Source organism: Eublepharis macularius, chromosome 1 (genome assembly GCF_028583425.1).
Source record: "Eublepharis macularius isolate TG4126 chromosome 1, MPM_Emac_v1.0, whole genome shotgun sequence".
Taxonomy (NCBI): Eukaryota; Metazoa; Chordata; class Lepidosauria; order Squamata; family Eublepharidae; genus Eublepharis; species Eublepharis macularius.
Genome location: NC_072790.1, coordinates 190,576,169 through 190,598,449, shown reverse-complemented (window position 1 = coordinate 190,598,449; position 22,281 = coordinate 190,576,169). Strand labels below are relative to the sequence as shown.

The window sequence follows — 22,281 nt, the reverse complement described above, 5'->3', positions numbered from 1 at the left end:
CACAGACTTTCTGAACTCTGTCTGAACTCCTGTTGCCCTGGAAATCCCAATCTAAGCCCAGGGGCACTTCATCCCCCACTCAGCCGCTTGTCAGGGAAAACCCTGACAAGGGCTGATTGCAGCCTGCCGGGGTTTAAATTTCCCTCTCCCTGCTGCTGCGCAGTGCAGGAAGAGGGACATTTAAATCCCCCACTCAGCTGCTTGTCGGGGAAACCCCTGACAAGTGGCTGAGTGCAGCCTGCAGGGGTGAAATGCTCTTCTCCCTGCTGCTGCACAGCAGCACGGAGAGGGGCACTTCACCCCCGACTCAGCTGCTTGTCAGGGGCTTCCTGAAAAAGTCTCCCCCCTCCCTCCAGCCGGCTGGAAGGAAGGAGACTTTGAAGGGAAGGAGGTTCCCGACGCCATTTGCAAACAGCATGGGGAACCTTCTTCCCTTCAGAGTCTCCCTTCCCTCCCTCCAGCCGGCTGGAAGGAGGGAGACTTTGAAGGGAAGGAGGTTCCCCACGCCGTTTGCAAGTGGTGCAGGCAACTTTCTTCCCTTCCAAGTCTCCCCCCTCCCTCCCACGAACAGCCAACCATGAACATGTTTGTGAACAGGGTCATGTTCATGGTTGTTCGTGATTCCCTGTTCATAGATGGCAACGAACAACGAACATCGTGTTCGGTTTTTTTCCTGTTTGTGCCCATCTCTAATCAAATCCGGTTTTCCAGATTAGAATCCTGCCACTCTTTGGTGGCTGGAATATAGGCAAAGGGCAGTTGTATGCAGCTTGGCACCTATAATAAAAACTGTTTGGTGTGAGTAGATGCAAACGTGAAGTAGGATTATATTTAGACTCTACTCTTTCCTCTACATGACAATAATAACTTATTTTTGCTTAGCAACTTGCTTACTGCATCTCTGCATCTAGTTTTCCACCCCGAGCCAAATCTTACTCAGTTTCACAAGTGAAAGCATTTTAAATAGCTTTGATCTGAGTTAACATTCTCTTGGGAGCAAGGTAAGTGAGATTTTGTCCTCAGTTTTAAATAATGAAATCTGAAGTTTAAAAATTCTGCACATTCCTTGTCCGAAAAGCTATATGCCTGCCATATTTGTAAATATCCCAGAGGTCATGCTAGGAGCACATTTTGAGGACTGACCTGTTGCAGTCAACACAAAGCAATGAATTTATTTTTCATTGCCTGAAGGTCTGGCTCCTATAGAAAAGAAGAATGGGGCTTCTATGCTACTTTAATAAAGTAGCTTTGTGCTGTGGGAAGTTTGTACTAAAATAGTAGGAATTCTAAATAGTGATATTCCTATATTCTATAATGGCATATGCTGTAGAACACATTTTCCAAATAGACGTTAGGAGAAGCCTGATGTTTCAACTTTCCAAGACAACAAGACTATTGTAGTTTCAAGAGAAGGGAGATTCATAGAAATTTCAAAGCCCCACTTGAAATATATTCAAGAAAGTTGTGGCTGCTCTACATAATAACTAGGTGCACGTTTCCATCCAAAATTGTATGGCATGAGTGGAGATAGGCAAATACTGCCATGCTACCTAAATAGGCCTCTAGACTCTAGATAGTTAATAGAATTCAACTCCCAGTTTTTCTATTGCAATAGGTAGCAGCAAAATTGTGTTGGGGAGGAAAATAATTTGTTCGGCTGCTCTGATATTGTTACATTAATAACAATACATAGTGTTGCCAACCTCCTGGAGATCTTCTGGAATTACAACTGTTATCCAAACTACAGAGAAATGGCTGTTTTGGAGGGTGAACTCTATGACATTATACTGTCCCCAAACTCCACCCTCTCCACCTGGACCTAGCAACTCTTATAATACATGAAGACAGAAAGAACTCTAGATTCTGGCCTTGCTCACACAAGTTTTAGCCACTAATACAAGCAAAGTTTGTTTTTATTTGAGATTTTATTGTTCACTCATGACAAGAAAATATTCAAAGACATGCATAGGAAACTGTAAGTGCTCCAAGAACAACCAAGTAGAAGTGGGTGATGGTGTAGTTGGGGTCCTCTTCACAACACACATTACATTCCTCCCTTTAATTACTGTGGGTTACCAGGTGGCAGAGACAAGGGTGTGTATGATTGTATCACTTCTAGATACAATCTGGAAGTGACAAAGGGTAGCTCTAGGAATTGCCAGAAACTCTATGGGATTACCATGGGGTTTCCAGGTTGTACACCGAAGTGATGCAATGACATCAGCAACATTGCTGTCTTTAATTTTATTTTTCTCCCATTGCGGTGGCAGCAGGCAACATAACTTACCTATGGGAAACATTTCACCATAGCTGGAGGCTTGGCAAACCTAAGATGGAGAAAGCCTAAGAAGGCCACTTAGATCAAAAGAGAAAAGGGCACAATTCCTTCTGGGGGTAATGCTACCATTGCCCCTGCAAATGGTAATCTCTGCAGCCCATTGCTACATGGCAATGGGTCCAGAAAGTAAGTAGCAGTAGGCCCTCCTGCACCCTTGGCAACTGTAAACTCCTGATGCCAGACCTGCTTCTAAATCTTTTAAATTTCGGTGCCAGTGGTATGTTTAAAGTTCTTGCTCTGAAATAATATGATTAAGTTTGCATCCAATTTTTTTTAATTCTATGGAATGATGAATTCCATAGAGTCTTGACACTGAAAATGTAGTCTTGACTTCTGTTGGTTCCAGAACAGTTTAATAACTTAACGAAAAAGTAGGTTGCTTTCGGAACTTAATATTTGCCCCAGATTATGGCAGTGAAAAAGCCTCAGCATGCTACTTGCTATAAGTTAAACTACTAGACTGACAAAAAAAAGTTCTACCCTGAACAATTGTTTTTGTTCCGAAAGATTAGTTTTACAAAGCAGGTCTATATATAAACTGAGAAGGCAGATACTTCATACTTGTTTAAAGAAGATGACCTGCTGTTTTGCATAATTTTACATCTAAGTAAGGATGGCTGTATATAGGTATAAATGTATGTTCATCTCTTTATCTATGAACATAAGGGAGAAAGAAAAGAAATACACAGTCACTTATTAATTCCTGGAGATAGATCAAGATGGGTAGCCATGTTAGTCTGTCTGTAGCAGTAGAAAAGAGCAAGAGTCAAGTAGCACCTATGTCTAACAAAATTTGTGGTAGGTTATGAGCTTTCGTGAGTCACAGCTCACTTCTTCAGATACAGCTAGAATGGAAGTCCATCTGTCCTTATATTTTGGTGAGTGGAATGATTTCAGAATGCTAAATGACAATAATCACGTGTATCACCAATCGGAGTTTTTCAAAGAACTGAATAGGTGGTAGACTGGGATCTGACTTAGATTAAGGGTTTCCAATTCCATCTTGGGAGATTTCTAGAGACTGGGGGTGATGCTTGTGGAAGGCAGAATTTGGGTGGGGGAGGATACTCTAGTAGGGATGTGAGGACCTAGAATTCACCCTCCAAACCTGTCATTTCTTTCAGGGGAACTGATCATTTTAGTGTGAGATCAGCTGTTATTCTAGGGAAACTCCAAGCTCCACCTGGAGTCCAGTAACCCTAGTTAGATTCCTCACCAAACCCAGTTTGAAATCCTCAGTGGCAGAAACACAGCCATTTGACACCCTAATAAGTAGTGCTAGAGAATGATAATGGGTCATCCACTTGTCTTGTTCTTGACCAACATAAAATGCTGTGATAAGGATAAATGCAGTCTGGGTTAAAAAACATTACCATAAGAGTCATCCTGCAAAGCAGGGGATACAATAAATATAATTTCCCTTTTGGCTGACCTCCTTTCTTTCATCAACTGTATAAGGTCCAAAGTGGGTTAGAATCTTATTAATTTTCTGCACTATAATTATACATTTTCTTTGGCTAGTGCCTTTTTTTTTGCTGTTATAAACAGACACAGCACTTTATGTTTCATTAACTGTAACAGAACTCTGGTGTTTTCCACGGCTGAGAGTCTGATGCTAATGACCGAAGGGTCATTTAATTCATTTTTCTGCAATAGAAAAACTGTCAAACCAACTTTTTATTGGTGCAGAACCTGCTGCTGAAATCCTTTGCTCAGAAAGCTTTTCACGGTGACATTTTGGTCTGAAAATTCTTATCCATATTTGCCTCATATCCTTTAGTAGTACCTAAGTTCAGAATTTTACTGAACTTAGGATCCTATTACATAGGAGAGAGCAGCTTGGAGGGATAGAGACTTGAGTGCACTTATGAAAAGCATTTAACTTAGATGTGCCAGGCTGAGGAGCCTTTCTTCCAAAGGACAGCTGCTTGTTATGGTTTTTCAGTGTTAACACTCTGCATATGTTCACACCACTTTTCTAATTGACATTCATTCAGATTTTCCAGAACTGATTCCTAGCACTGGAAGAAGTTCCGGAGTAGTGTGCTGGGAAAAGGACGGGAGGAAGGATGCTCTACTCATTGATTAATTAATTGGAGAGACAAATGCTCACCTCCATAATTCAGTGGATGGATGACTTTACAACTTTATCTGTACTTAGGGTTGCTAGGTACCTCGAGTCCCCCAGCAGGAGATCAGAAGCCTGGCACTTACCTTTCTGTGCCCCTGTGTCTGTGTTTGCATGATGATGTCACTTCCAGGAAGTGATGCCATTGCACAGGACAGAGGGCAGCCTGGGAGCACTCCCGCAGTCACCAGGGGGCTGAATTGGCCCACTGTGGGGTGCAATTTAGCCCAGATCAAGCCCATGTCAGTTATAGGGATGGCAGATAGATCCCCAAACCCCTCACAGCAAGTACTCCAGGGTCTTGGTTGAAAAGGTTTTATTATAGAGATCCAATAAGTTCACAGGTACCTCCAAAGATTAATAGGATTGGTTAGGAATGAGAATACAAGCATATGCACTTTGATATAAGTAGCAGGATTCCCCCCTCCCCTGGGGCAGTTAGCAACAAGGTGCGGAACCCAATTCTCATGAGAAACACAATAGCTTTGTCTGCCCAGAGAAAGCCAGAAGATTACAAGGAATTCAACTCTCTCTGTCTCTTGCAAAGAGTTACAATTTAGTACAAGGTCAGTAAGCAGGCTTCGGAGATAACAGACTCATCATTAGTACTTTCATTTTGAGACACCGGAAATGGCGCAGCGCAGTCAGGTCTGCTGAGCGAGAGCTCAGGACCACGATTCTCTGATCTTCTGTGAGTCTCGGGGATCCGAGACTTTAAGCCCCCCCTCCCAGAGAGGGGGGCAAAGCTGAAGCACGGCAGGGGGCCACGAGCAGAGCGGCGGCTCGGCTTGTTGACTCCCAACCAGCTCGTTGGCAGGAAGACGAAGAGGAAGCCTTTAATTGCTCTCTAGCTGTGAACTCCGAGAAAAAAAACAGTGTCTGACAAGCACTGCAAAGATAAGATCTGCAGAAGTGAACTTTTCTGATTTGTTTCCCTCAGCTGGGTGAGATCAGTCGTTACCAAACTGTATGAAGCGACTATCAACTTATGGAATGTTTAAAATCCCCCCCCCCCTTTCTCCTTGTTCTTTTTGCCTCTCTTGTTTTTTATCTGCAATACTCCAAGCTGACAATTTGGCTTCAGTACTTAAGGGGGGGGGGGAGAAGAAACTTGTTTATTGGATCTAAGGTGCCATAAAAGACATGATTTAGTATATCCCAAATATCATGAGAAATTAAGATTGGACTTTGTAAAAAAGAAGAAAGAAGAGACTTTTTCCTTTTTTGTGTGTGAATGACTACTTGGCCCTTATCCATACTAACATCAGGTCCTACTTATATGGCTTTGGGAATGTTGTTGGATCTATAGTAAAAAAAAAAAGATTCCTAGACTACTGGATTACTGGAACTGATCAAGAATTTTTCTTTCTTTGTTGGATATCTCTTTTATTTATTCTTTGTTGGATATCTCTTTTATTTTTCTTCCTATGGCTTCTTTTTTGTTTCTTTTTTCTTTCTTTTGGATTTATCTAGGCAATTTTTCTTTTTCAGTTTTTAATTATTGCTGGCCTTCATATAGTTAATGTTTGATTGGATCATAAAGCTGAGAAACTTGGGATTGGATTAATTTTTTTCCTTTTTTTTTGAGGGGACTATAAAGTGATTGCCTCTTTTTTTTTCTTTCCTCGTTCCTTTTTCTTTTTTCCTTTTTGGTTCATGTGGGTGCTTTGGACTCTCAAAATGGATTATAATTTGATTTAAACTGCGTAGTGACTCTCCCGTCGTCTATAGCTTCAAGAAGGGGAAGTTTCTCAAAGTAACAACTTCTGGGACATAACTGGGTGAATGAGAGTATACAGGTGTTTCCCCCCCCAATGATATGATATGTAAACATTGGCTGATTGTTTAGATTTGCTGAGAATATTTAGGAACATTGTGGTCTGTAAAATAATAACATTATCTGCTGAGAATATTTGGGAACATTGAGGTCTGTAAAATAATAACATCTTCTCTGCTCCTTAAACTAGTCAATAGAAGAGGCGAGCTAGTTGGGCTTGATTATTTGTGCCACTGAGTTGAGAAAAAATTGCAAAATAAAGAAGGGAGACCATTTAACTAAAGATGATGCCAGGGAAGGAAAAGGGCACAAAACCATCTCCTGGGACTTCTAGATTAGTGACACAAGCTATGGCACAGGCCCCTGCATCCTCACAAACATCAATTCAGACAATTGAAGTATGTCTGGCCCAAATATTGGACCAAATAAAGACCATGAATGAGAAATTTGAGAGGTTCCAGACTGAGATGAGAGAAGCTAAAAAAGAGGCAGCTGAACTAACTAGTAAAGTTCAAAAAATAGAAGAGAAGAATCAACAAACAGAAGATAAGGTAGAGAGAATAACACAAAGTCAAATGACAATGGAAGCTAAATTGATAACTCTTCAGATGGAGAAGTCGGCAATGTTGTTGCGTTTGCAGAGTGTAAAAGAAAAAGAAGGAGAAAACACCTTAGAGTTGGCAGCTGGAATATTAGCAATAGCATTAAATATTCAGACAGAAGAAATGGAAACAGAGATAGATGTGGCCTATAGAGTAAACTCATCCTTTGCGAAGAAGAACAAAAAGCCAAGAGAAATCCATGTAAGATTTGTAAGGTACAGAACTAGAGATGAAATTCTTAAAGCAACACGAGAGACCCCACTGAAGTACCAAGATGAAGAGATAACAGTCTAAGAGATATCCCATGGGAAGTGCGGATGAAGAGATGGGAATATGGATTCTTGGCAGACCTACTAAGCACAAATGGTATACAATATAGATGGCTGATACCAGAGGGATTACTTTTTAACTTCAAAGGTCAAAGATTCAAAATCAATTCAATACATAAAGCCCAAGCTTTATGAAGAACTTGCTGCAGGACCAGAAACCGGAGGACAATAAAGGGGAAGAAGAAGATGCAAGCTCATCGTCAGAATCGGAAAAAAAAGATGGAGCAAGAGGTGGTGTGATGACCAGAACGCAAAGCAAGGAGGAAAATAAACAGGGTAGTAAGAGAGATAAGAAATAATGGCCAAGGACTCCCTGGAAATATTTTCAATGAATGTCAATGGATTGAACTCCCCTCCCCCAAAAGAAGAAGAACATTTGCATATTTGAAAAAAACTAAGGCAGAGATAATATGTCTTCAAGAAACACACATTAAGGATAAAGAAAGTAGGCTGTTAAACTGTAAGAATTTGGGATCCCCATTGATAGCAGCTGATAAAGTAAAAAAAAGAGGACTAGTAACATATATACAGGAAAGATTGAATCCAAAACTAATCTATGCCTGCGACCATGGAAGAATCTTAATGACTGAATTCCAGAAAGGCCAAAGGAAAACTTTAATAGTGAACATCTATGCCCCAAATGAACAACAAGAAACATTCTACCAAAAACTTTCAGAGCGTATATCCAACTTGAATTATAACAACATATATATAGTACTTTTGTTTTCAGGCAAGCCATCTCTCAAACCAGAGATGGCATGAATATAATGGTTACTGTACATGAGCATAATCCAAGGGCATACAGGTACACAGTATGATCAAATCAATACAGGGAACAGAGAACATATGAATGGCATGGATGGATGGTATGCAGACATGACAGACCACTGTGAGGCGCGATTCAGCCTGAATTGGGCCACTGTGGGTGCGGGAGCACACAGCACTGCCCAAAGGTACACTGCACCACCCGGGGGTGCCCCCGCTGGCCAGGTAAGTGGGGATGGGGAGAAGATGGGAACAGGGGATCCCCCGTCCTGGACGGGGGAATGGAACCCCTATCTATACTCAAACGTATGGCATATAAATGACATCTGTAAATGGACTTATTTTTAGATATTTGGAAACCTTTTGTGGATGCTAATGTGTAGATTTCTCACTAATGTTGTCATATGTTTATTTCTATTATGTATGAGGCTTATTTTTTATTTTATTTGCAAATAAAATAAAATAAATCCCACTTATGCCTAGAGGCTGTAACCACAACCATTCCAGTGCTGCCTTCCACCTACCAGACTCCACCAGGAAGCAGGCGGCCTCTTCTCCAAAAATCAGCTCCTGATTAACTGTATAATCCTTTTATGTACTCTTTATTACAGATCCAACCCTATGTTTTGCTACATTTCAGCTTTTAATAAGTTGATGAAGTATACTAACATACTATAGCTATCATTGTCTATCAGTCCACATATTCATTTTAAAACACCCTAATGATCCCCCCAAACAGATTTTGTAAGAGTGTAGTGCCAGCAACAAAAAGATACCAGTTTTTAAGAAGGCTATGATAAATCAGACGCCAACCTGAGAACCTAAGGAGGCAGAGACATCTATTTATGCTTTTAAGGAAACTATGTTCTTGTATCAGTTTCAATCCATCCAGGATCTGGATTTAACTGCTGCAAATCATCAGTTAATTTGATAGAAAGGTCCCTGGGAGAACGTTTTTTATTACCTGAATGTACTTTTTGCATCTTTGAAATAGGTGATAATACAAGCTATGCTTTGAAAAAGGGACATTTTTATGAGTGCCCTTGGATTAAGGATACAAATCTGTTCTTATTATGCTGGATGGGTTATTATATTATGGCATATATTTATTACAGTGTCTGCTGATCTTTATAACCTGCAAGGATTTTAAAAATGAATCTATATTTATTCAGCAGTAGCATCATTAATAAGAAAACAAATCTTCTCCCTTATAGTTTTTAAAATGAACTATGAAAATACTACAAAGACAGAAAAAAGCTGTGTCTCCAAAACACTGTGCTGGCAAAATATCCTTGCTTAACCTGTACTTTCAAAATGGAAATACTAAGAAGGAACTTATTTTGGTAGCTATTATCTCATATCCAAAGAATTACTTGCCCATTAGGCTCACCAAGTGTGACTACAACTCTACTGAGCTAATGGCCAATTTAAATCTTTAAAAGGGCTAATAAACTAATGATGCATCAGGTTTCAAGAGTTATTCCAGATTTAACTTCTGACTTGTGGCTATGAGGTGAACTTGTCCATTGCATACTTTCAAAAAAAAGATAAGCAGAAAGATAGCTCTGGTGGCTTAAGCAACCATTCATTCAAGTAGAAAGTAAAAAAAAATAGCCAACCTCTCCCAGAGAAACCAATATTCCCATATGGTAAATACTGATGATTTAATGAAAGTCATTATACAAGTAACTTACAAACAAGCGGCTAAACCCAAGCCAATGCCATTAAAACAAGTCAGGACGTAACAACGTAGGGTTGCCAGGCCCCCTCGATCTCCCAGCAGGAGATTGGGGCCTGGCTCTTACCTGAGGGGGGGGGGGTGCGTGTGCGGAGCGCGCACGTGCACTCCTGCTGGTGCAATGATGTCACTTAGTGACGTCACCACGCAGCCTGTTTGGGCACGGATCGGGCCCATTGTGGGCCCCTGCGGAGCACAGGAGCGTTCCTGCACTCTGCAGGGGCCCACAACGGGCCCAATCCACGCCAAAACGGGTGCAATCCACGCCCATTTTGGCACGGATCGGGTCCGTTTTGGCACAGATCAGGCCCGTTTAAGGCCCCTGTGGAGCATGGGAGCTTTCCTGCGCTCCGCAGGGGCCCACAACGGGCCTGATCTGTGCCAAAACGGGCCCGATCTGCGCCCATTTTGGCGTGGATCGCGCCCGTTTTGGCGTGGATTGGGTCCGTTGTGGGCCCTAGTGGAGCGCAGGAATGCTCCCGCGCTCCACAGGGGCCCCGATCCAGGCCAAAACAGGCCTGATCCTGGCTGCTGCTGTGCGTGGGGGTGCGCAGCACCGCAGGGGGGCGCGCATTGAAGTTGCGCACCCCCCCGCTGGCCAGGTAGGTGGGGGCGGGGGTGGGAGGGTGGGGGCAGGGGATCCCCCCACCCCCACCGGGGGTCTGGCAGCCCTATAACAACACCATAAAATACACACCATGCAACCTAAAATTATCTAGACAAAATGATAAGGCAGATGGAGACCATAGAATGTTTAAAAGACAAAGCCCCTTAGTTAATTCACCTTAACCCAAGATAAAAAGTGGGCTTTAAATGTTTAAATAAATAAAATGAAAAGGTATGGCTGGGGCATCGTGTGATTTGTCAGTCACAGCAGCCCCAACTTCAAGGCCACAGGGATAGCAGGGAGGAAGAGGATAAAAAGGCAGAGAAGGTTGTTCTTTGATTAAAAAATGCAACCTATGCCAGAGAAGAATCTGAGATAGCAACGTGAATGCTACAAGCTTCTGAAACTTGTACTCCAAGCACCTTGCTAAGCCCCACTTTGCATCAATGATTACAATGCTGTCAAGTTACAGTGCTGTCAGGAACTCACCTTCATATTTCAGTGGACACGTTGGGGGATACAGAAAGGTCCATTCTTGGATATACTGAAGACAAAGCAGCTAAAAAGCAGCTCATTTGAAGAGCAGGTATTGCAATTTCCTTTGATATGTCAGCAATGTGAATAATTCAGGTTAGTCACACTTTTGGGGGAGCAGAGATTAGTGTCTTTACCATGTGTACCTGGCATATATACCCATTTATTTGTTTGGAACTATGGTTTCTCATTGTATAGAACCAGTGTGTTATGCAGAAATACAGGTGCTTCACAGGAATGATCACCTGTGGTATGAAGTAAGGTGTTGGGAGGGATTATACACACACACACACCATCCACTCCTTCCAATGGTGCCCCTAAACACTATTAGCCTTGAACAGGGATGTGGGAGTTTCACCGCAGGTTAAAATGCAACTGGAACACACTATGCCTAAACAGAGAATGGATCACATATATATTTCAAAGTGTTTTAATGATCACCCAGGAATCTTCCCTGCTACAGTGAATATTCCTTAATATACCTCCATTCACGAGCTATGCTTTTCTTATTGTAAATGTCACCACAGGCCTTCCAGTTAATGCAGGATAAGGCATTCTGGCACTTGCCACCCCAGATGCTGGCCCTGTCACTGGCATTTGTCACTACACTCAGATGCACAATTGTACCCTTTTGCATTAACTTCCCACCTGGCTTTCTGCCCCATTAACTTTCTTACCAGGCAAAAGAGGGTTGCACTTACCTGTAACTGTTGCTCATTGAGTGGTCTTCTGTGCAGGTGTAACCCTTGCCCACTAGAGGGAGATAGACAGTTGGGGTATTCCTTATAAGGAAAAAAAGGCGCAATTTTCCCTGAGAGTCTGGAGGCCCTGAAGCTGCAGGGAGAAGCGCTCTCTCCTCAGAAGCACTCCTTTCTATGAACTCTGTATTAATGTTGTAGGTATGAGAATTTCTTATACTTATTATTGGAAGGGAAGATTGTGTTTATATTAATTGGCTGTTAGTTTGTAATTTGATTATTGTTGGGACTATTTGAAATGGATATTATATGTATAATTTTCCCTGAGAGACTGGAGGGTCTGAAGTTGCAGGGAGAAGCACTCTCCTCAGAAGCACTCCTTTCTATGAACTCTGTATTAATGTTATAGGACTCCTGTGAAGAACAGAAGGCATCTCAATGTAGAGCACAGCTACAAGTTGCCGCAATTCAAGGGACTGACCACCATACAGAAGTCAGAAAGACTGAGACCTGGGTCTGCTTGAGTAAAACAGGCCTGTTTTGTTACATTTGTTGTTATATATGCTTTATTATTGTATTGTTCCAAATAAGATGTTTTTTTCCTCAAGTTTGTTCATTGTTATCTTTTATAAATGCAAGTGTCACGAGGTGCGATCACACTGTCATAGACATGAACTCTCCCAGTTCTCAAATTAGATAAATGTATTTATTTGATATTGCCCTTGAACAAAACAGGTTACACAGGCACACATGGGACTGCACATGCGCTGGCCAGCTGCAGAGATGAATCTAACAAGAACTCTAGAGCTTTCCAAGGAGTTGGAGGTCTCCCCTTCAGTGTACTCTGGAGATTTCCCACCCAAAGGGCATGTGACCAAAGGGGAAGGAGGACTCTTCCTCCAGGCCCTCCTTTGCTGCCATGGACAGTAGATAAGTAAAAGAATAAAGCCCACAGTCAGGAAAGGAAGGAAGGGTGTATGCCTTAAGACTACTGAATGAACAACAGTTATAGGTAAGTGCAGCCCCGTTTTCATCTTCATGGCTTCTGTGCTGCCCCACATGAGCAAGCTCACTTACTAGAAGAAGTGGGTGTGGGCTAATCAGCTTAATGGTGACTGCAAAACAGCTTTTCCCAGAATCGACATCGATAGAGTAATATTTCAGGAAGGCCAAAGAGTGAACCAAGTCACAGCTCTGCAAATGTCAGTGATGGAGATATGTCCCTGAAGAGTTGCCGAAGAAACTCGTGCCCTGGTGGAATGGGCTTCAATCAGCAAAGGGTAAGGTACATTAGTGGTGGAGTAGGTCAATTTAAACAGCGAGCATCACCCAGCATGAGAGAAGTCAATTGACTGGGAAGGGTACAGATGGGATTTTTGCCAGTTGATCACTAGGCCGAGAGAGGAGAGGGTGGTAACTGTTAGGGGCATATTGTGTTCTAGAAGGGATTGGGATGGAGTTGATAACAGCTAGTCATCCAAACACCAGAAAATCAAACAGCCCTTCAACCTTAGATATGCAACTAGAACTTTCATATACTTGGTAAATACCCTAGGTGCCGTGGCCAACCCCCAGGGCAGATTGTGTATTGGTAAAGGGACTGACTGCATTGGAAATGGAGACACTGTCTGCAATTACTGTGACTATTAATATGAAAATAAGAATCCTTGAGATTGAGGACTGCAAACCACGCATTTTTTTCCAACAGCGATAAAACATCCTTTAAGGCAACCATTCTGAACGTAACAACCTTAAGATATTTATTTCGGTCTTGAAGGTCCAAGATTTCTCTTTTCCCACTATCTTTCTTATCGACTATGAAATATTTAGAATAAAATCTTAGATTCAGTTAAGAACTGGGAACAAACTCAACTGTCCCTTAAACAAGAGCTGAGTCACCCCATCATCTAAGTTTCTAAGAGGAGCAGAAGGAACTGCTTGAGGTGGGCAGACCAGAGGCAAAGACAAAAATTCTTAGTAATATCTTCTATGAACTATAGATAATACCCAAGAATCATTACTAACTGAAAACCAGAAAGAACTGACCAAACTAGGAGCAACTTCCTGTAACTGGGATAGTCATTGGTAGGGTTTCTCATTAGAAGTGTCCTCCTTAGAGGACGGAGAGGGACACCTCACTCTTTGTTTCTATTGTTTCTTCCTTGTGACTCAAAAGGAGGACAGTTGGGAGCCTGAGAGTGGGCAGGTTGATTTCTATAAGGCCTCTGATAAGTTGGTTGATATCCATGTTTGAGGAACTACCTGGGTTTATAGGTAGGGGCAGTTTGAGGAGTAATCCCTAGAGATTTTGAAGTGACTTTATTTTTGTGAAGCCTATCAAGTGTGTCATCACTCTGGGAACAAAACTGTTTTTTCCCCTCAAAAGGCATGTCTTCTAGTCTTGCTCTGGTATTGTTAGGCAGAGCAGTGTTACATAACCAAGAGTGGCATTTAAAACAACTGCTGAGGCAATAGTTCTGCTGGAACAGTTGGCAACATGTCTGGCAGCATTTCACTGCTACTTTCCTAGTCTGACTCCTTCTGCATGTAGCAACTTTGCTAAGGCCTTCTTAGCCTCAGGAAGGATCTTGATATATTGGATTATGTGCTCCCATAAAAACATTTGGTATCTACCCATTATGGCATTGAAGTTAGCTATTTTTAAACCTAGAGCCCCTGAAGAATAAATTTTACGTCTATCTAGTTTATGCCCCTTGTGATCAACAGGAGCCTGGTATGGGAGCCTCCTTTTCGTCTGGAAGAGATAACATCCCCCACTACAGAATTAGCTTGAGGATGCACAAATAAGAATTTATACCCCTCCTCTCAAACTCTGAACATATTTTCAAGTTTCCTTGTGGAGGGAGAGGCTGAAGTAGGCTTGGCCCAAACAGAGTGGGGTATACCTAAAAGACCCTGGAGCATGAGTCATATCTTGGTGCTGTATAACACTTTCAATATTGGATCTGAAGGCTTTGGTTCTGAAGAAATGTCTTTGAGTTCCAAAGAGTTTGCCATTCTGAGCAACTGTTCAGAGTAAAGTCACAGATCCTTGGAAGGGGAGACAGATGTTTTGTTGCTGACTGCTTCATCTGGTGAAAGCTCAGAGGCAACACTGGAGCCGAGATCAGACCAAGGAAATAAATCATCTTCAGAACTGGAATCAATGTGATCCCCACATGGAACTAAGGGTTGAAAATCCTTTGATGATGATGTCAGCCCTTGATGTCAGCCTGAGTGAGGCGGGAACTGCTGTTCCCATGGTGCCCACTGTGACAGATTAGCAGGGAATGGCAATGGAGGGTGTGCAAATCATGGTGCTTGTTGGGAGCCCCAAAACATCGGGGACTGTTGCATGGCAGCATGGGGAGCTGACCAAGACTTGTGGTGCTGTGTAGATGGAACTGGTGAAAGGTTGGAAATCTCAACAGAGTAATCAGAAGAAGAGAGCAAGTGTGCTCACTGCTGAGGGGAAGGCGTGCGAGGAGGAATGGAGTGCTCTTGCCACTGATGTTCTTTGGGCACTGACAGTGTAGGTCTCAGTTTCTTGTGCTTCCTCTTTTCCTTCATTGTCTTTTGTAGTAATTCTAATACGCTTCTCAGAACTGAGGCTGATCTCTTGAAGGCAGAGAGCTCGGGATCTGAGCTGGGACCCAGTGGTGCAAAAAGAATAGTTTTTTGCATCTTTGTCAAAGTCCGAAGAGCATGTTTCAGGGTGGGCTTTGGGGGTCCCAGTGCTTTCTCCCATACAGGTACCTTTAGGCAGGAAACCCTTTCATGACAGGCTTTAGGGGTAAACTGGTGGCAGGCATTACAGGTACTGACATGAGTTTCCCCTAGACACATGAGGCAGGGCTTGTGGACATCAGACTGCAACATTTTTGTTCCATACTCTGTGCATTTTTTAAATAAAGCCATAAGGCTATAATGCTTTTAAAAATACTTTTCAGAGAAAAAGTTCAAGAGATGAAGCACAGAAGAGGAAAATGGTATAAGAGTGAAGAGAAAGATCTAAGGTATAAATGATTTAGATAAAGGAATGAGGGAATGCTTATTAAATTTGCAGATGATACTAAATTGGGAGGGGGAGCAAATACAGAAGACAGAGTCTCAGGATACAGGATGATCCTGACAGGCTGGAAAACTGGGCTAAAATAAATAAAATAATTTTCAACAGAGATAAATGTAAAGTTTTGCATTTAGAGGAGAGCAGACTATAAATTAAATTTAATTAATTAATAAAAAATCAAATGCATAAATAGAGGATGGTAATGGTATGTGTGAAAAGGATCTAAGGGTCTTAGTAGACCATACCCTGAACATGAGTCAGCAGTCTGATGTGGTATCTAAAAAGGCAAATGCGATTTTGGGCTGTATCAACAGACATATAGTGTTCAGATCATGTGAAATGATGGTATCGCTCTACTCTGCTCTGGAGTATTGTGTCCAGTTTTGGACATCACAATTTAAGGAGGACGTAGACAAGCTGGAACATGTCCAGAGGACATGTCTGGAGACCAAGACGTATGAGGAAAGGTTGAAGGAGCTTGGTATGTTTAACCTGGAGAGGAGACAACTGAGAGGTGATATGATAACCATCTTCAAGTACTTGAAGGGTTTCCATATAAAGGATGGTGTGGAGTTATTTTCTGCTGTCCCAGAAGGTCAGACCAGAACCAATGGGTTGAAATTAAATCAAAAGAGTTTTCAGCTAAACATTAAGAAGAACTTTCTGACAGTTAGAGCGGTCCCTCAGTGGAACAGGCTTCCTCAGGAGGTGGTGGGCTCTCCTTTGGAGGTTTTTAAGCAGAGGCTAGATGGGCATCTGACAACAATACTGAATTTTGTGAACCTAGGCAGATCATGAGAAGGATGGCAGGAAAGGTTACATTAGTGCATACATCTCGTGTGGCCCTTTCTTACATGCCCAGGGTAATGCTGATTACCACTTTGGGGTCAGGAAGCAGTTTTCTCCAGGTCAGTTTGGCTAGGGATCCTGGAGGTGTTTTGCGATCTTCTGGGCATGGAGCAGGGGTCACTGGGTGTGTGTGGAAGGAGGTAGTTGTGAATTTCCTGCATTGTGCAGGGAGTTGGACTAGATGACCCTGGAAGTACCTTCCAACTTTATGATCCTATGTTTCTAAGAGATGAAAAGCTGAAGAGAAGATCCTTTGTTCACAGCAGCAAAGAGAGATCTGAAGGAAGAGCCCTCCCTCCCCCACAATCATATGCCCTTTGTGTGGGAAATCTCTGGCACATGCTGAGGGGACAGGGGGCACTCCTAGCTCCTTAGAAAGCTCTAGAATTCTTGTTAGAGTAATCTCTGCAGCTGGCCTATGCATGTGGGGCTGCACAAAAGCCATGAAGTACTCTTGTAAATTTCATCTTGTCTACAAGGCCAACATTCTAGTCAATTTCACCTCCAGACTGCTTTATAGACTTATTTTGGAAAAAAAATAACATGCTGCAATATGCTGCAGCACTGCTGCCCAGGAGGGGCCTTTTAAACAAACCTATAAATGTTTGGGATTGGGTTCATGGGGGGAGCCAGGATAGCAGACACAGTCAGTGAATGTGTTAATGATTTTGGCATAGAACGAAACAAAATGCCAATTGGCTTTTTATGATATGCTGTGGAGAAAGTGGATAGAAAGAACTCCCCCCTCTTTCATTATACAAGAAATTCAGAAGAGAAAAAAGAAAACATCTCTTTCCATAACACATAATTAATTTAAGAAATATTCTGCTATGATGGATAAATAAATCCTTTAGAGGCAATGTGACGTAGAAGACCAGTACTTGGGAGGCAACAGGGGAGAGTATTGCCTTCTTGCTCTGTGTATGAGTTTACTATAATCATGAGGCTGGCTGCTGTGGAAAACAAGATGCTAGATTTCATGAATCCTTAATCTAATCCGGCAGGGTTGTTCTCATTTTTCATAGATGAAGACAGAGTGTCCTTTGTGGGGCTGAGCGTGAGTGTTCGTGTGTGGGAAGAGAAAGTCAGTACTGCTGTTTTTGTGATTTCCAATTTTTTTTGCCAGCCACAATGATTTGTTTCCCTCCCCCTTTCCCCTCTCTCTTTCACCTAAGGTTGAAAACAGTTAGGTTCAGAATCAGGGCTTCTCCCTCTCTCTGCTTTGTCTTTTCTCTCTTACCTCCTTCTATTAATAGTGACCAAAGAAACATTTTTATACAGAGAGGAGTTTAAGAGTATAGGGAGGGGGGGATCCTAAATCCTATAGAAGGAGGACTGCAATGCTTGGACATTGCAGTTCATAGTCTGACACACAAATCACAGGAAGGATGAAATGCAGTTGTAAATCCAACTTCCTGCATGGCCATCAATTGATTTAAAAACCTGACACAAGTACAGTCAAAACTACTTTCAAACTGTCTTCCACACATGTTTATCTATAATGGGACAGAGGCTCAACAGAGCTTAAAGAGGCATGTGTAAAATCAGTCTTATCCTCCATGTAATCCTCAATTTTCCACAGAGAAAGGTCAGCATATCAAAATAAATCAGTTTCAGCCTATAGGTGGCATTAGCATGCAAAGTAATCTCTTCCCTGGTTTACAATGGGATGAAGCCTCAAACTGAAAGTCACTGTATGTTTGTCCTTTGGCAATTGCATATTGTTGCCTGCTTTATGGCTACTGCTTATTGCCAAGACTGTAGGGATCAGACCCAAAGTCTCAAGAAAGATATGAAAATCCTAGGACCAGTCATTTAATGCTTACACAATAGACATGGCTGTGGAGTAGGACATCAGGTTTTTTCCTCCCTTAGTATTGTTTTTCTAAATGAAATGGTTATTGCCAAAATAAGGAGGGAGAGAAGAAAGTTATTATACAAAACAACTATTTACAGACCAAATAAAGTGAAGCCAGATATTTATTTGAAAGCACAACAGTCATACTTACATTTGATGCTCATGTTCAAGCTTTTTGGAGCAGATGAATCCACAGCAGCTGAGTTAAAAAAAATTCTGTATTTCTCAATATTGCATTTTAAGATTATAAAAAAGAGCAATCAATAGCCGTGCACACCTCATAGTATACTGAGGCTATTGAAATTGTGAATTCTGGAATCAATTAAAACAGCTACTATGAAGAAATCTCCTTTTAATACATTGATTGATTTATATTATTTAAATTATATATGTGAAAAGTATATAAGTGTGCTGGATCCTTGCCCATCTTGGCTGTTAAAATTATGTATGGACCACATCAATGAACAAACAGGCACTTATCCACCCACTAATTAAAAAACCATCCCTAGACAAAAATGAGATGGCTAATTATCACCCAGTCTCCAATCAACCCTATCTGGGCAAAGTGACTGAGAGAACAGTAGCTGACCAACTCCAGGTCTTTTTGGATAACTCTGGTGCTTTGGATTTCAGTCTGGATTCATGCCAGGCTATGGGACAGAAACTGCTCAGGTGGCTTTAGTTGATGATCTTAGCCTGAATGTAGTAGACAAATGGCATGCTTCTTTGTTGTTCCTCTTGGGTCTGTTTGCAGCATTTGATACAGTAGACCATGCCATCTTGCTGAGGCATTTGGAGGTAGAAGTGGGATCAAGGTATGTGCTTTGGATTGGTTTAAACAGTTTCTCATGGAATGTATATGAAGGTTTGCTGTTGGGAGACCAGCTATCCACAGAGTGGGAAATATCTTGCAGGATTCCACAGGCCGCAATCTTGTCCTCCATGTTATTCAACCTCTATGCAAAGCCTTTAGGAGAACTCATTCATAGCTATGGAATTGGATGCCATCAATATGCACATGAAATCCACCTCTGTATCTCACTATCCAAATCACTGTGGGATGCAGTAGAGACCTTGGGTCACTGTCTGACAGCTGTGGTCAAATGGCTGAAAGCAAAAATTGAAACTGAACCTAGACAAGATGGAAGTGATACACGTTGGGAAGGCAGAGATCTTGATGGACATTGAAGTCCCCATTTTTGATGGAGTTCGTCTGACACTTGCTGACTCAGTTAAGAGCCTAGGGGTTATACTAGATCCAGCACAACTACAAGAAAAGCAAGTTAAGACAGCTGCAAACTCAGACTAGCCTGAGAGACAACCCCCTACCTCAGTCCTGTGGATCTGGCCACCTGGATCCTTGCCATGGTGACATTGAGACTTGGCAACTGTAAAGCACTGTACATAGGTCTCCCATATCAGCTAACTCAGAGATTCTAGTTGGTGCAGAATGGTTATTATCAGGAGCTAGGAGGAGCATAAATATTACTCCCATTCTGCAGTCATTCTATTGGCTACCTATCAGTTACCAGGCTCAATTAAAGGTATTGGCTAGCACATACAAAAAACTCTTCATGGCCTTGGTCTATCTTATCTATGATACTGCCTCTCTTCCTATGTCCCTTCATGGCAGCTTTGCTCATTGGAACAGGGCCTTCTGCAGGTGCCAACTTGCACATGGGAAAAATCAACAGCTGCATCCTGAGTAGTGGCTCCTGCTTTATAGAATGGCCTATCTGAAGAGGTCAAGAAAGCTCCCACTTTCTTGGCTTTCTGAAACTATGCAAAACTGAATTAGTCAAGAGGGCTTTTTACTCAGACAAGAGGGCTGTACTGCAAGGAAGTGGTCTCAAAGAGATGTATAAATAAAGGGACAGAGACTGTATATTTTACTGCTATGTACTGTTGCTGTAAGTATGATCCTACTGGATAGTTCTGTGTTGTTTTAACATGTCAGTCTTAGAATCACTTCTGCTCTGTTTTAGCATTTCTTCATCTCTGTATCGAATTGCTAGTTTTAAATCTTTGCAAATTTGCATGTATATAAGCTATTATATTGTTTATTGAAATGTCTTTGAAATTGACTGTATGGACTCACACCGTGTAATCTATTTTGCATTTCAGTGAGAAAGCAGACTATAAATATCCTAAATAAAATAAAAAATACTGCCTTTTTGAGTCAATGCTGAGATGTGCAGGTGAAGTCATTAAGGCCTTTGAGCATATTCCTATTTTTCTGAATAGACTAAACATTGTATTTCAGTACAAAATTAAACAGTAAAGCTGAGATATCAATGAATTCTGAGTGATGGGGATAGTCTGCAGATAATAAGAGCATCTTTGGGGCATTATTCCATTAGTAACTAATTATGATTAGGAAAGTTGCAGATCCTACAATCTGTGCCATGTAATATTGATCCACATACTATTTGTTCAAGGATGTGGTGTTTCCTATCTGCGTGAACAAATCCAAGACACAGTTGTTAATTCTGTGGAGGGGGGAAATCTCCCAAATTAATAACCTCAGCATTAATACACTGGAAAAATAAACAGTATATTGCAAGGTCCAAAGATCAAATCCTTTTTTAAAATTTGGTATAAAAAGTTTACTGACAGCAAGCGGAATACGTCTGGTGTCTGTGAAATACAACTACCACTTTGATTCCTACCTATAAACAAACAACAATAAATGATATGTCTGAACCTTAGTCAGGTCAAAGACTTTGGGTCAGGGTTTCATAGTTTCTACTTGGATGGGAGATCACCAAGGAAGACTGGGGTTGCTATGCTGAGAAAGTCAATAGCAAGCTACCTCTGCTCATTTCTTGCCTGGAATGACCTGTGGACGTGGACGTCATGAGTAGAGATGGGCACGATCCGCATTACGAATGTAAAAAAACCCACGAAAATGGTGATCACACGATCATGACCTGGCGGATCGTGATTGTCCACGGCCCATGATCCAACGGTCGGGAGAGGCCTGGATCGTGGTGTTCAGGCTCGGTTCGGGGATCCAGACACTCAGGCGCCAGCAATCTATTCCCCTGGCAATGGAGCCAGGGGAATGCCTGAGCTCTGTTTGCCCTCCTTCTGTCACCCTGGAAACCCGAATGGAAGCCCAGCTTTCCTTGATCAGCAGGGCTTCCTTCCAACCACAGAGCAGCAAAGCAGTCACAAGTTGGGAGAAGACAGCCAGGGGAGGGAGGGGGAAGGGGGTGTTCTGTAGCCATAGGCACTCCAATCTCATCCCTGCAAACCCTGATAGGCAGCTCTGATGGCCAAACACAGACCTCCTGTGTTGCTGAATGGGACCCATGCTTATAAATAGCCATGGTCTCCCAGGCTGGGTTTCACTTTCTGCTAGCAGTGGAGTGGGACAGAGCTCTTGCTTGCTACTTGCTAGCCTTTGGGGAGAGAGAGAGAGAGAGAGAGAGAGAGAGAGAGAGAGAGAGAGAGAGAGAGAGAGAGAGAGAGAGTACAATTGTGCTTGGCTTTAGTGGATAGGGATCTATCTCCTCTGGTTCCAGGGCTGCTGCCTGGCTCTGCGGCCAAGCTCAGTGGGCACCTCGGCTGAGGGCTCACATTAGTGCTTGATCTGGTGAGGTCCTGTATCGCTGGGAACAGCAGGGCGCCCCTCCAATGCGGCCTCCATGATCCGGGTTCGGGAACGGGATATGTTAGTTGCTGTTCGGGAATTCGGGATCATGGCCTGCACCAAACCACGATCCTCTGGTTCTGTAATTTTTTTTGGTTCGTGCCCATGTCTAGTCATGAGTCAGTTGTGACTCACGTTGTTCTCTTCTTCATGGTTACATCCAAGTCACTATGGGAGCAATCCAAAATAGGTCTACTCCGAAGTTAATCCTTTATTCCAGGGTCTTAATCCTTGCAATGTGCAATCCTAAACAGAGTTACATCCTTCTAAGTCCATTGACCTCAATGTACATAGAAAGTCTATTTAGGTCTATTTAAGATTGCACTGTAACTGT

The 22,281-nt window shown here is 42.2% G+C and overlaps 1 protein-coding gene across 5 annotated transcripts in view; it reads right to left on the bottom strand.

The window, feature by feature from the left end:
- Window positions 1–22,281, bottom strand: part of LOC129343595 (spermatogenesis-associated protein 7 homolog) — a 122,482-nt gene that overhangs the window by 62,236 nt on the left and 37,965 nt on the right. For 3 of the 5 annotated variants that reach the window (XM_054999895.1, XM_054999905.1, XM_054999921.1), the window contains one exon: window positions 18,444–18,491. The exons of the other annotated variants lie outside the window; for them this stretch is intronic. In XM_054999895.1, coding sequence (XP_054855870.1) covers window positions 18,444–18,491 — 48 coding nt within the window. The remainder of the gene's footprint in view (window positions 1–18,443; window positions 18,492–22,281) is intronic. 5 annotated transcript variants of the gene reach the window in all.